A 13736-nucleotide genomic window follows, 5' to 3' on the forward strand; every position below is an offset into this window, starting at 1 on the left:
ACAGGTTAAAAACAATAACAATGACAATATATCACATCAGTCACAAAAACTTTTCCTCCTGTTGTCTGTTTGTCTTTATTATGTGGTAATAATTTGTCATGGTGCTGACCAATCAATCTTCCCTCTTTTCCTTAGATTTTGTGATAGTATATTTCTTATATTTTGTTTTAGGTGCTTATTTCTTTTCTCCAGTATTACTTGCTTGAACAGAATTTATTTTAGCCTTGATAGCCATGTTTGGGCTAATAATTAGTAATGGCTCTCCTGTATGTGCTTTCTATTTCAACTACTACCATGTAATGAGGCCATGTTTGTTTAAGATGGGCTGGTGTAATCTTCTATTCTCTGTTTCATATGTAAATCTGAGGTAAGAGTGTGTCTTGTGTTTGTGTGATGTGATAACACTTTTTCAACATAAAGAGTGTATTGGCTGCGTTGAGACCAGAATTCAACTGTTCATCGATGGTTATTGACATATCATTTTTAGCGTCATTTTTGAAGATTAAGGAATTCAGGTATTTATTCATTCAGGAAAGGCATGGTTACAAAATAGAAAAATAGCAAATAGAAATCTGGATTTGTGATTCAGTGAAACATTTTCAAGTTAGGTGGTCATTGAAGCAGGATCATTTCTTCCCTATTCAATAAATGAATTACGTAAGGATAACTGTGATCAGTATGATATTTTTTTCTTGGATGCCATTATACAGTAGAGAGAGTTGATTAACCTTTGAGAAATTATTTTGACCCATTTGTCAGCAAAATAGGTAGGTATGTTATTTGATATAATTTTTACCTGTAGAGTGCACAGCTTCTAAATGCTGGACAATATTGATGATTCATATCAGTTTTTGAGTATCTGGAAAATTTTTCATGCCTTCATTAAGACTCAGTCTCATCCTAACTTGCATAATTTATATCACTTAATGAATTGATAGCTCATAGCTCGTATGATTTTGAATGTTATTCATGTGTGAAAACTTTATGTCACATTGTGTGCGTGCATGTATTTGTAAATATGTAATTGTCACCACAATGTTTCCTTGTTGTCGACCCAAAAATTTCTCCGTCATTTACTCTTTGTTAAATTATTGCTGAGACCTGATCGTATATGTTTGAGGAATCATGTAATAGTGATAACTAAACTAAGGAATTTCTTGATATTTTTCCTGTCAATGAATTTTCAGTATTTTAGCACTCTTTAAAGTTTCAGAATGTAGCTCTGATGCATATCTCATTTTACGTGAGTCATCATTATGGAGTAGAAAAAGTTCTTAAGAGTATTTGAGCGAAAAGAAGTTGGAGCAGAATTTTCTCTCATTGAATTTGTTACCTGCAAAATATGCCATGCTTTGGGAAGATAATGCTAATGGAATTCCTTGTATCTTACTGCAAAATTTAACAGTTGCATCATTTATTGCTGATCATATTGATATCAAGGCCATCACTGTTCTTTTGAACGCAATAGGTTCTTCATTTGTAATTTTTTGAAAAATTTTCATAGCCATCTGTCATGTTTGCATGAAAAATGTGGAAAAGATCTATGAGGCAACATTCATCTCTGATTGTAGAGAAGGAACCAAGTAACTTCATGAAGTGTGGATGATATAGTTTTCACTAATTTTGGAAGAGTGCAGTGCTTCAGTCATTAGTTTGAGATGGTTTTCTCTCTCAAAGTAGTTAATTTAGTGCTCATTTCATGAGTTTGTGGAAGACTTTTTTTGCATTACCGAAATGGGACTATCCTGTCCTTTCAGATGTGGCGCAAACTGTTGTCATGCTGCTTGACGAGGCTAAATTCAGATTTGAAGAGTGGAAGCGGATGGCAGCTGAGCACCTCCAGGCAGTCCCCGCTTTTGAAATGGTCAAGGAGTACTATGACGGGGTATGAAATTTTCCTATTATTGTTATTATATGAGGGTTATTCCAAAAGTAAGGTCCGGTTAAGAAAAACAATCAAAAATCAAATTTTTTTCCAAAACAATTGTTTTATCTACATTCCTTACAATTTTCTATGTAAATCTACGTAATCCCAATTGAAAATATTCCAGTGAAAAATATTCAATTGAACCGTTCAATTGAAAAGTGACAAAAATCAATTGAAAGATTCAATTGAAATTCGTAACTTTACAATTGAACGGTTCAATTAAAAAAATTACAAATACATCCAATATGGTAAACTTATTATTAGGTAGGATATACTTAACAATTAAATTTCACGAATCCGGAATTCTGAATAAATAAAATATGTGAACAGAGATTAAAGTTGAAATATTTTTAGAAGCAGTGTCATAAAAACTTTAATTGGGCTTTTCCACATCTTCCATCACTTCTCACAATCATGAATAGTTATCGAATAGCTGTATAGTTTTGCCATGATTATCAGAAATACTACTGTACCATGAGAGTCACATCTTTTACCAGTTCAAACAACAAATAGTTGTCGAAAGGTAAACGTTTTTCCGCGATTAGCGATAACAACTTCACCAACAAATATCTCACACGTCTTTATCTAAGAAAGGCTCCTTTAAAATACTAAATAATATAATTCTGGTTTTGCATTAAGCCAATATAACTTGTTTTTCACAACAGAAACATGTCACTCATGTTTATACAAGAACACAGGAATTTCACTTCACACAAACAAACCTGCGTGATACACACTATTCCGACAATGCTAGTAGTTTTTTGTCGGCGACGTAAGGCACTTACGCATAATTAAGTTAAATAAATATGCTTACATTTTAAACACAAACGTTAGTATAATCAGTCAAAAAACTGAAGGCAAACGATAAATTACTAAATGAACGCACTTAAGCACAACAATCACATCAAGACTTCCACTATATCACTGAAGAGACACACGAATGACCTAACACAACGCTGTGGGGATCAAGCACAGGTTAAATAACACCAATATTAAATTGTCTTTTCTCCACAAGCAAAAAATTAACCACAATTGACCACAACCCAGTCAACCATGTGCACGTAAACATATGAATAACGGTATAACGGTATTTTTTATTTCAATTGAATATTGGAGAATTCAATGGAATATTTTAGAATTCAATGGAGTATTTGAGATTTCAATGGGATATTTGGGAATTCCATTGCAAATTTGAGAATTCAATTGAATATTTGAAAATTCAATTGTATCTTTTCTTCGAATTCAATTGAATTTCCTAATATTCAATTGAATATTGGTATTTTCAATTGGAAATTTGAAAATTCAATTGAGTTTTTGGATATTCTATTGAATACAAGGAAATTCAATTGAAAATTGGCATTTTCAATTGATTTCAATTGGAATTTTCAATTGAATCGGCTGATTTTTTCCAATAGGGATTTCCATACTTAATTAAACATTTGTCAGATCATTCAACAAGCTATCCCTAGTAGCACAAAAAGGATTATATCTAGATTTGATTCGTATCATTCTATGCACTGCATACATATTATATCTGTATAAAATGCATGCAAATGTCCTCTACCATGCATATAATATCCAGATATTATACGTATTATATCTGCTGCAATTATATGGATTTTATACAGATTAAATATTTGTACATTGTTGTAATCTGAAAAAATATACACATTTTATACATGTCTGATTATCCATTGTTACAACATAAGGATATTATTTATATATTTTAAAGATTCTGGTATTCATCATGTACAGATGCAGATATCCATATTATATACATATTTATCACATGTAACAAAGTCTCTGTTTCTCTTTGTGGATAGTTGTAAATTGAGATATACATATTTCTGGGTTTAACACAACACCTAATAATACTGGCATAACTCAAACTGGACAAACCTTGAAGAAAAACTGTTGATTGAAAGTAAATTGAAACAGTTACCAAACTTAAGAAAAACTGAGTTAAGAACTTTTGACATTAAGTTAAGTAACTTAAGCTAACTTTTCCAATAACTTAAGGTCAAGTTTTAAAACAAATACAACACTGTGTACTAAGTTACGAAACTGAGAACAGTATTACTGTGGAAAAAATAACTTCCAAGAAAACTTTACTGGAACAATAGGGTGGTTTCCTATTATTTTTTTATTGCCTATATCGGAAGGTTATTACTCCTGGAGTACGTATTTCACGATTTTAGATTTTTAAATGACGATATCTAATTTTTGCTATCAAATGAAAAATGAAAATTTTCTAGAGCGCGAAAACGCAACGTGTAAGTATGAATGTCAGGAAATCTCTCCGTGTGGTGTATTTCTAGTTCCCGCTGCCGCCTTGTGAGGTGACCTTGAGGCGAGTTGAGTGCTGATACGACGCAGGCTGCTAGCGGGTAGCTGAGTACCGTGCTGGGTGGTAGCGCTTGGCTTAAATATGGATTATTAATACCTTATCAAATGAAGAAAACTTTCCGACCTTAGCCAGTTTTAATAAGTGATTATTAAGACATGTTTCCCTGAGCTCTGCGCCTCATGCATGCATTGGTAATCTCAGACGACGTATAACTCCTATCTTCTCGTATAGAAACTAGGTCCCTGTGACGTCACGTGGAGTGGCATGGCATGGGCGCCAATCTGGCTCTTTTCAAATGAGGATAAAATGGACCATTGCCATTCGTCTAAACCGGTATTTCTAAAACGAAATAATTTGTATATTATGAATACAGTAATGGTGGGTAACGAATCGCAATCAATGACTTTCGTTTTCTTTGATGAAGGAAACTACCCTATTCCTACAATCAAGTTGAAATTCCCACCATTATGCATCGATTTTGCATACATCTCTTTTTGCAAAAGCATTGTTTGCTCATTTACTTACCAAGAATATTCTCAGCTTCAGCCATTTGTTGGTATCATTAGAGAAGCTCTCTATGAAATAATATCATGCTGAGTCTTCCACAAACCTCAACTAATGAGCTAGAAAATCGTGACATGTTGGTTGTGGTGTGTACCCAGTACCATCTTGATATTTGATATGCAAATAGTAAAATGTTTGACTGCTAATGTCCATCACTTGAAGTTAAAGCGGTTCCAAATTTCAGGGATCAGGTGGTGCTTTGGAAGCTTTGTCAAACAGTGAGTGTGGGCAAATGGTAGGGCTACCCTCCATAGTGCTTTGAAGAAGGGTAGTCTACCATCTGAGCTGTGTAGGGAAAGGGTAATACTAACCCTCAAATCTAGGTTTCACATCAAATACATAGTAAGTGGTACATATACCGTATTTGCACGAATCTAAGACGAGGTTTTTTTATCTCCTAACTCCTGCAGAAAAGAGGGTTCGTCTTACAATCGGATGCAAAATTCTCGACGTCAATCGGGTTGCATAATTTACGTCGGAAAAATTATGGACACCTGAGTTTGCCACCTGATAGCTATACAACGAAAAATCAACGTCAAAAATAGCTTAACAGTAATTTAGCATATTTAATTTTGTGTTCAAGTAAAAAAAAAACATTTTCCATTTTTGGGCAGCAGGCAAAAATTCGGTGCGTGCCGATCAGCCGCCGGGTGCACTTCTGCCATGTCTGCGAGATTGCCTACTTTACCCTGGGTTCGGCTCCATTCAAGTTAAAGCTCGATCAACTCACAAAATGTTTGTGTGATTGGTTACAATTTACCTAAATTGTAACGTTAAAGCCTCAATGCCGTCGCGGAATAAACTGCTACAAAGTCGTTGCATTTTTCTCAGAGCAACGGTAAGAAGGCAACATGATTTGCCTCTGATTAGAGAGATCGATTCAGTTGCCTTTCAGAGTATTACGATGTCAGAGAAAAGAAGTTATTACACTCCCGCTTTCAAAAGAAAAGTTATTCAGTGGAATCCCGATCTATCGTACCATATTGATCATTTTCCCGCATTCATCGTCCGCCGTTTCTGGTCCCAAATAAAGTTCCATATAGCAGGGTTCCCACTCAACCGTGAAAACCTTAAAACCGTGAATTAGCCGTGAATTTCCTCTGCCGTGAAAAAACCGGGAAATAGCCGTGAATTTCGTCTTAAAACCTTAAAAATCTCTCAATCTTGATAATAATACCTTCCCAGAAATTTTCATCTTCGTTCGTAGCTAGCGCACTTCTATTCATTGTGGCGAGCATCGTCGCATGCGGTCGCATGGGTCAGAAAATCGTGGGAACGAATGTTGCCTGAAGAAAAAAACATCTTTCCCCAGCGCAGGCCTTTTCTCTCCCCCTCCTGAAATATGACACCACTTCTCATCAGCTTGTTTGCTTTCCTCAAATGGCTTGGTTTCCCCTCCCTCGGTCACTGCTTAGTCCCCCTTCCACCCAATTAGCCTTCTCACTGGCTGCAGCGACCACTTTCGAAACTAAATCTAGATGGCCATTGTGTCGAAAAATTTGAACGTTTATTCAACACCCTCAATCCTATGACTGTAAGACCGCTAGCCTTGACAACCTGCCATGCGCTGTGGACACTACGCTCCCTGCGTTTGAACCGGGTGACAGCGAGCTTTCGGCGTGACGTTACTAATTCTCGCGCATTGCGGCCCTGAAAACGAGAGAAGATTTCCGCTTATGGCAACACAGCATTACACGATTGTCGCATGCGTCGACCTGGAACTTGCCAGTTTTACGTCGCAACCGGAAAGTTTGTGTGGAGTAATTTACTGTCGGTGGTGATCCAGTTCCTCCTCTTTGTGCTATCTAAGGTAATGCTGTTTGTTTGTGTCGTTAAAGCCTCAATGCCGTCGCGATATAAATTGCTTCATAGTCTCACGAATACAAGGATCAAGAACTTTGCTATTTCCTTGATCCTTGTATTCGTGATATTATGGATTTCCACCAAGTTACGCCCTCTACGATTAATTATGCTACATAGTCGTTCCATTTTTCCCAGAGCAACGGTAAGAAGGGAACATGATTTGCCTCTGATTAGAGGGATCGATTCAGTTTTGGTTTCAGAGTATTACGATAGCAGAGAAAAGAAGTCATTACACTGCCGCTTTCAAAAGAATGTTATACGGTGGAACCTCGATCTATCGTTCCTGCATTGATCGTTTGCCGTTTCTGGTCCCAAATAAAGTTCCTTATAGACAATTTAATTTTTTCCCGCATCTATCGTTCCCCGAAGTATCGTTTCTCGCATTGATCGTTTGAAGATCGCGGTTCCGACGCAGAATTTTCCCGCATCCATCGTTTGACGAAAATGAGACGAAATAAATACAATGTGTCATTTATGGCTAATAACGACAAGCACGTAGTTGGAATCCTCCCCAAGAGATGGAACTACCATTGGGAGAAGCTCAGTGCCGTGGGAAAGTAACATTAGCGCATTTCCCAAGAACCTTTATCCCCCTCCATTCACCATTCTCCTCCCCCCTTCTGACGCTTTCCTCTTCTTCAAAATAAAAACAGGTCCCAGCTCGCGCAGGGATCTTATTACGAAGACCTTAGCTTCGAAGAAAATATCGAGTTACACGAGAACAATAGAAACGTGTTTCGCGCTCCCCCCTCTTCTCACCAACTGACCTTTTTCAGCCTAACTGCTTCGAAGTTCCCAGTTTATGGAGGTCAACTGCTGCATGAATCACCTATTAGCCCAAAAGGTATCTAACAATGATATTCAGTAATTGCTATTATGCTTTTATTAGATTGAAATGTTAGTAATTTGCACGTTAAAAAAAACGAGACCACACATGACGTATTTTAAGCAAGGAAATAGATGGAAAAATACGATGGTGATTTTTGGCAAAACGCGATATCCTCGTAGCTGAGCTTACGGCAGTTAATGCGGCATTTTGTTCCGAAAACATGATACCAGGTTGTTATCAGTTATCAATTTACGAGCTATACTACTACTAGTAGTCTCACTTGTCAGAGTTACTGACGAAGGGATATCTTCTCAGGATTTTTGTTTCTCCCTACTAACAATCCGAATTCATCTGATCTGGCGCTACGCTAATTAGAAAAGAATGGGCATCTTTAGGGTAAAAAATTTCATGGCGCAGTCATATGGTCACGCTTCGCCCTCTGCAGTGTGCTCTGGCGATACGTCAGTTCCGAACTTCACCTCGTACGAGTGGTTCCCTACTTTCCGGGGTGGCTGGACTTCGAACCACCGAGTGTTTTCCATGTGGGTTTAATAAAGTCATTTTCACTAGTTTAATTTTAGTCGTCTTCCGACCATGGCCCCTCCGAAGTAACTATTGAGAACTTAAAGAGATGGACTGAAAATAATTGAACATGAAGAAAATAATCCGGGCTAGATGCGCGTGAATATTGCAGAGCGCCTTGGGTTGTCCGCTAGCACATGACGTTAGGGGTGGGGGTAGAGTGAGCTACCTGGAGAAAACAAGTAGAGATATGAAGGCGAAGATCCAGGTGGGCGTGCCGCTGACGATTAACGCAACATTGTTCACGCTTTACACACTACCTCAATTGTATTAAAAATATATTCATTAGACAGGAACAATTCAAGTAATTGACTATTTTTGGCCTTCGTGATCCATCTCACAACCAGTCACTGCACCGGCGAATGCGGTTGTTTTAGGCACAACATGCACATTGCTCTCGTGAATATGTGTACTGGAAATGGTGTTTGATGGATAAGAATTTTTACATCTGACTGAAATCCATAATAGCAGTGTAAATGCCGAGTGGAGAGCAAACATTCAGAATTTTGAAAGAGATATGGGTCGAATCAACAATATGACGTATGTGTCTTGATAAAGTACTACTATTCCTGTTATTATCTAAAATATTGTTTTGAAACCTTTAATGAATTTCTTAATTACTCGCCAAAATCCTGCGTTTCCTGGGACATAGGCAATCTAGCAAAAAAAATTAAGCATTGATCGTTTTTCCGCATTCATTTTATAATCGTATCGTTATTAATAAAGAAAAATTGTCCCCTAGAGGAGTTCCAAAAAAGGAGGGTAGTCTTAGTATCGTGATCGTCTTAGATTCGTGCTAATACGTTGTATGAAATTGTTTTTCGATTTATTATGTTCTATTAACAATTTTCATAAAATATTTTCCGCTGAGTAAGAAAGAATCAATTTATTATATTCTATAATCAATTTAAATAAAATATTTTCCGTTAAATAAGAAATATTGGGGTGGGGGAAATTCGGTTACTGTGCAGTAATAACAACGTGCGCAAAAAACAATCTCTCAGCGAGGAATTAAAAAAGGACCTCGAGTGTCCGGACGGAAGAAGGTCCGAAGGGTATTCGGCGTCCGGGCAAGAGCGCGGTTGGGCTGGTCCTTTAGTCGGCCCTGAATTTTGCAAACGATAGATCACGTCATAACAGATATCACTTTTCATTGCGGCGTTAACATTCACGGCGTTTTTCGCGTACGTTAATTTTCTGTTGATATACGGCCAGTGATTTTCTTATTGTTGGCTTATTAACGGACCGTAAATTCAGCAAAATTGAGACCGTGAAAACCTTAAAAAAAACCGTGAAAACGTGAAAAATAACCGTGAAAACCTGGAAAAAGCCGTGAATTTCATTGTTCAGGTAGAGTGGGAACCCTGATATAGGCAATGTAATTTTTTCTTGCATCTCCGAAGTATCGCTTTCCCGCAATGATCGTTTGAAGATCGTGGTCCCGATGTATAATTTTCCCGCATCCATCTTTTGACGAACATGAGATGAAATAAATACAATGTGTCATATATGGCTAATAACGACAGGCACATAGATTAAATCTTCCCCACGAAATGAAACAACCATTGGGAGAAGCTCAAAGCCGTGGGATAGTAACATAAGCGTATTTCCCAAGATCCGCTATCCTCCTCCATTCAGCACTCGCCTCCCCCCTCTGACGCTTTCCTCTTCTCCAAAATCAAACAAAAGGTCCCAGCTAGTGCAGGGATCGTATTACGAAGACCTTAGCTTCGAAAAAAATATCAAGTTACACGAGAACAATAGAAACGCGTTTCACGCCCCCCCTTTTCTCACCCACTGACCTTTTTCAGCCTACCTGCTTCTAAGTTCCCAGTTTCTGGAGGCCAACCGCTGCATGAATCACCTATTAGCTCAAAAGGTGTCTAACAATGAATTTCGGCAATTGGTATTATACTTTTATTAGGCTGAAATATTTGCAATGTGCTCGTAATTCAAAAAAGAACGAGACCAAGCACGACGAATTTCTAACGTTATTAAAGTATTTGCAAGGAACTAATTGGAAAAATACGATAATGATTTTTGGGGAAACTCTATATCCTCGTAGCTGAGCTTCTTGGCAGTTAATGCCGCATTTTTTTCCGAAAACAGGATATCAGGTTATTATCAGTTGTCAATTTACGAGTTATACCATGAGTCTCACTTGTCAGAGTTACTGACGAAGGGATATCTTCTCAGGATATTTTGTTCCTCCCTACTAGCAATCCGAATTCATCCGCCCATCTGGCGCTACGCCAATTAGAAAAGAATGGGTATCTTTGGGACAAAAAATTTCATGGCGCAGTCAAATGGCCATGCTTCACCCTCAGCAGTATACTCTGCGTATGCCGAACGCGATAGCATAGCTCGTACGATTGGTTCACTACTTTCCAGGGTGGCTTGCCTTCATACCACCGAGTGTTTTCCGTGTGGGTTTAATAAAGTCAGGTTTCATTTTCACTAGTTTAATTTTATTGGTCTTCGGACCATGGCCCCTCCAAAGAAACTATTAGTCGAATCAATAATAAGACCTAAGTGTCTCGATAAAGTACTACTATTCCTGTCATTACGCGCCAAAAATCCCTTGTTTCCTGGGACATAGGCAACCTAGCCAAACATCCCCGTATTGAACGTTTTCCCCTAGAAAAATTTTTTTCCCATAGTGGAGTTCCAAAAAAGGGGGATCGTCTTAGAATCGTGTTCGTCTTAGATTCGTGCAAATACGGTATTTGTATGGTGTAATAACGCATTTGTATATATTTTTATTCTTCAGGGATTGGAACACTGAATCACCGAGACCTATGGTTAAATATCCAATACAAGTTTAACAATTTTGCTGACTCAGTAGCGGATACAGCAAAAACTCAAGGGGGGGGGGGGATAGTATAGGTAGCACAAAAGATATTTTGAGCTACCTATATACTTTTATCGTAATGAAAAATAATCAAGTTACATGCAACATTTAAGATAGTTTTCTTTAACTGATTACACGCATGTACAAGACTATGCTTCTAATTATATAAAAAAGTTGCAATTTTGTTTCTGCAATGTTTGGCAATGTGTGCAGCCCCGCAAAGGGCAAGGGTGGGCAAAGCAAGAGACTAAATTTCAACTTTGACTGGAGAAGTTGCAATTCTTCGAGAACAGCCACTTGTTACTTAGCACATATTGCTTCTATATGTACTTCATTCGAGTCAGTACTTTTCTGTAGAAGTGGTAGCCTCACTTGTGCTAGGAAGAATGTAGTCCTCTTGCATCAATGAATTGGAATTATCTTCATCAGCCTTCACGTTATCCTCTCCGGGGATAGCATGGTCTATTCGCACCACCTTGGGCTCATCATGGTCCTGGAGGAGTTGAAGAATTTTTCTCATCACAATTATGGGGCAACCTGGAGAAACTGATATGTTCCGGCATTATTCTTTTTCCTTATCCTCAAAAGGCCTCCCATCATTTTCCAGTTCATGTAGTATTCTACGTCCTCTTCCAACTGTAAGGCATTAGTGAAAAATATACTAAAAGCACAAATCAATACTAGATGATAACGATCGCAGAGAATTAAATCGATGGCTTTGTTTTAAAATTGTTATCAATTAGTAAAATTATTTGACATATTTTCAATTAATAGTTATTCATTTTCAAGTAAAACCCTCCATAAACGTACGAGATAATTGAGAGAGAGTATACTTGCCACAAAGAACTATTAACAATGTGAATTCGTGAGAAAACTAATAATTTCAACTAAATCTGTCTGAAAGGATTGTACTTCCACTATGCCAGCAAAAGCAAAGATCAATCTAAATTGAGCGCAGAGATGAATAATCTTAAATAATTATTGGATTGAAAGTAGCAGTTCATTGATGGTCCAGATAGGGTAGATACACAGGTCGTGAAAATAATGTTCCAATTACTTACATTAAAATGGCCAGCACAGCAGTGAGAAGGGTTAATGCTGACAAAGGCATCTTCTTTAAATCTCTTCGTGCCACTATAAGAGCCACTTTTTCCGCAAATCCAGTGTAATTGGTCCATTTACAATAGCTTTATCCGGCATTGAATTCATTTTGATGGATACACAATGGCATGAAACAGTATTCTCTCGATCCCTTTTCGCCAGTCTTATCTTCGAAACACATATTATTTCTTCCATAACGCACTTCAATGTAAATTTCCTTGTAAATCACTATTTTACGGCACATACAAGGCACACAATGCTGTAACTAGGAATGTAAACAAAGTTTCGGTTGCTATGAAGCGATGTTTGATTTCTTCACATGGTATAGAAGATGGCCGCTGATCTTGTTTGTGCAAGGTTCAAAATAAAATTTTAGTCCGTAATATTAACAAAAGTTGATGATATTTTGGGGAAAAATTTGTAATTTAAGTTTTTTATAGGACTGAGGAATAAATCTCAAATTATAAATATCCACAAAGAGAAGCAGAGATTTTAAAATATATGATAAATATATATACAATACAGATATGTGTATCTGTATATGATGTATACCAGAATCTTTAAAATACACAATTAATATCCTTATGGTGTAACCATGGATCATCGGACATGTATAAAATATGTATGATATACAGATTTGCAAATATGTATACCGATGTATTTCGAAATCTTAAAAATTTACAGATATAATCCTTTTGGTGCTATTCAATATATTGAATGGCTAAGTAGTAGAAATTGACCATCATTTGGCAGCAAGAATGGACTGTACGGTGGGTGCTCCATCTGTTCCCATCCAAATTTCTTGATTAGAGTTTGCATTTCTTACGCCGTACCCCCTCTCCTTTTCACACCCACTTGCGCACTTTACTGTCACTCATTTTGTTAGGACTGTTAACTTCAGTAATCTGCCGATGAATTTCTTCTGCTGAAATGTTTCTTGCAGACAAAAACCATATAATGGCCCTTATTTCACAATCGGTGGGCTGATCAATTGTCCTAAACATCGTGAACTGACACTATAAAAATCACACAGCAACAGTAACAATGCTAATGGCGGCGCTTGATGCACAAGGCATGCTGGTAGTCGCACGCATGCGTGCTTTGTCCTTGGTGCCAAATTCAAAAAGTGATGGTGAATCAGACCTTAATTTTGGAATAACCCTCATACTTTATGTTAAACAGATATTTATGTTATGTTTATGAAGGGAAAACAAACTCAAAAACTTATTATGATCATTATACTTGTTGCCACTGTGTATAAGAGACACGTCTAAATGGCTTGATGGAACACAGAAACTATGCGTACAATTTAAAGCAGAGTGCATAGATATGTTTGGACTTACTTATATAATTGTTATTGTGATCTTATTGGATGCTGTGTAAGAAAGCATAGGAGATTTATTTCACTAATATTTTGACCGTTTTTAATAGTTTCTTACTTTATGAATTCCTGATTACCTCCATAATTAGGTTTAACCCTTTCGAGACGGCAGAGTTTAAGAAGGGTCTCGCTGAACCTTTTTCGACCCTTCCACGCTGGGACTTCGCATTATCTCGGACTCCGACAGTAGTTGTGCTCCCTCCTTTCCGGGTTTATGACCATACCTGCGGCATTAGTTCGCGGTCAACTTATGTATTGCTTATATGTATTTAGCATATGGATAATTGTTGC

The 13736-nt window shown here is 37.4% G+C and overlaps 1 protein-coding gene across 1 annotated transcript in view; it reads left to right on the forward strand.

Moving 5' to 3' along the window:
- The window catches only part of LOC124167156 (apolipophorins-like), a 205293-nt gene that overhangs the window by 152481 nt on the left and 39076 nt on the right, over nt 1–13736 (forward strand). The window contains exon 42 of the mRNA XM_046544962.1: nt 1758–1885. Within this exon, the coding sequence (XP_046400918.1) occupies nt 1758–1885 (128 nt within the window). The remainder of the gene's footprint in view (nt 1–1757; nt 1886–13736) is intronic.

Source organism: Ischnura elegans, chromosome 10 (assembly GCF_921293095.1).
Source record: "Ischnura elegans chromosome 10, ioIscEleg1.1, whole genome shotgun sequence".
Classification (NCBI taxonomy): Eukaryota; Metazoa; Arthropoda; class Insecta; order Odonata; family Coenagrionidae; genus Ischnura; species Ischnura elegans.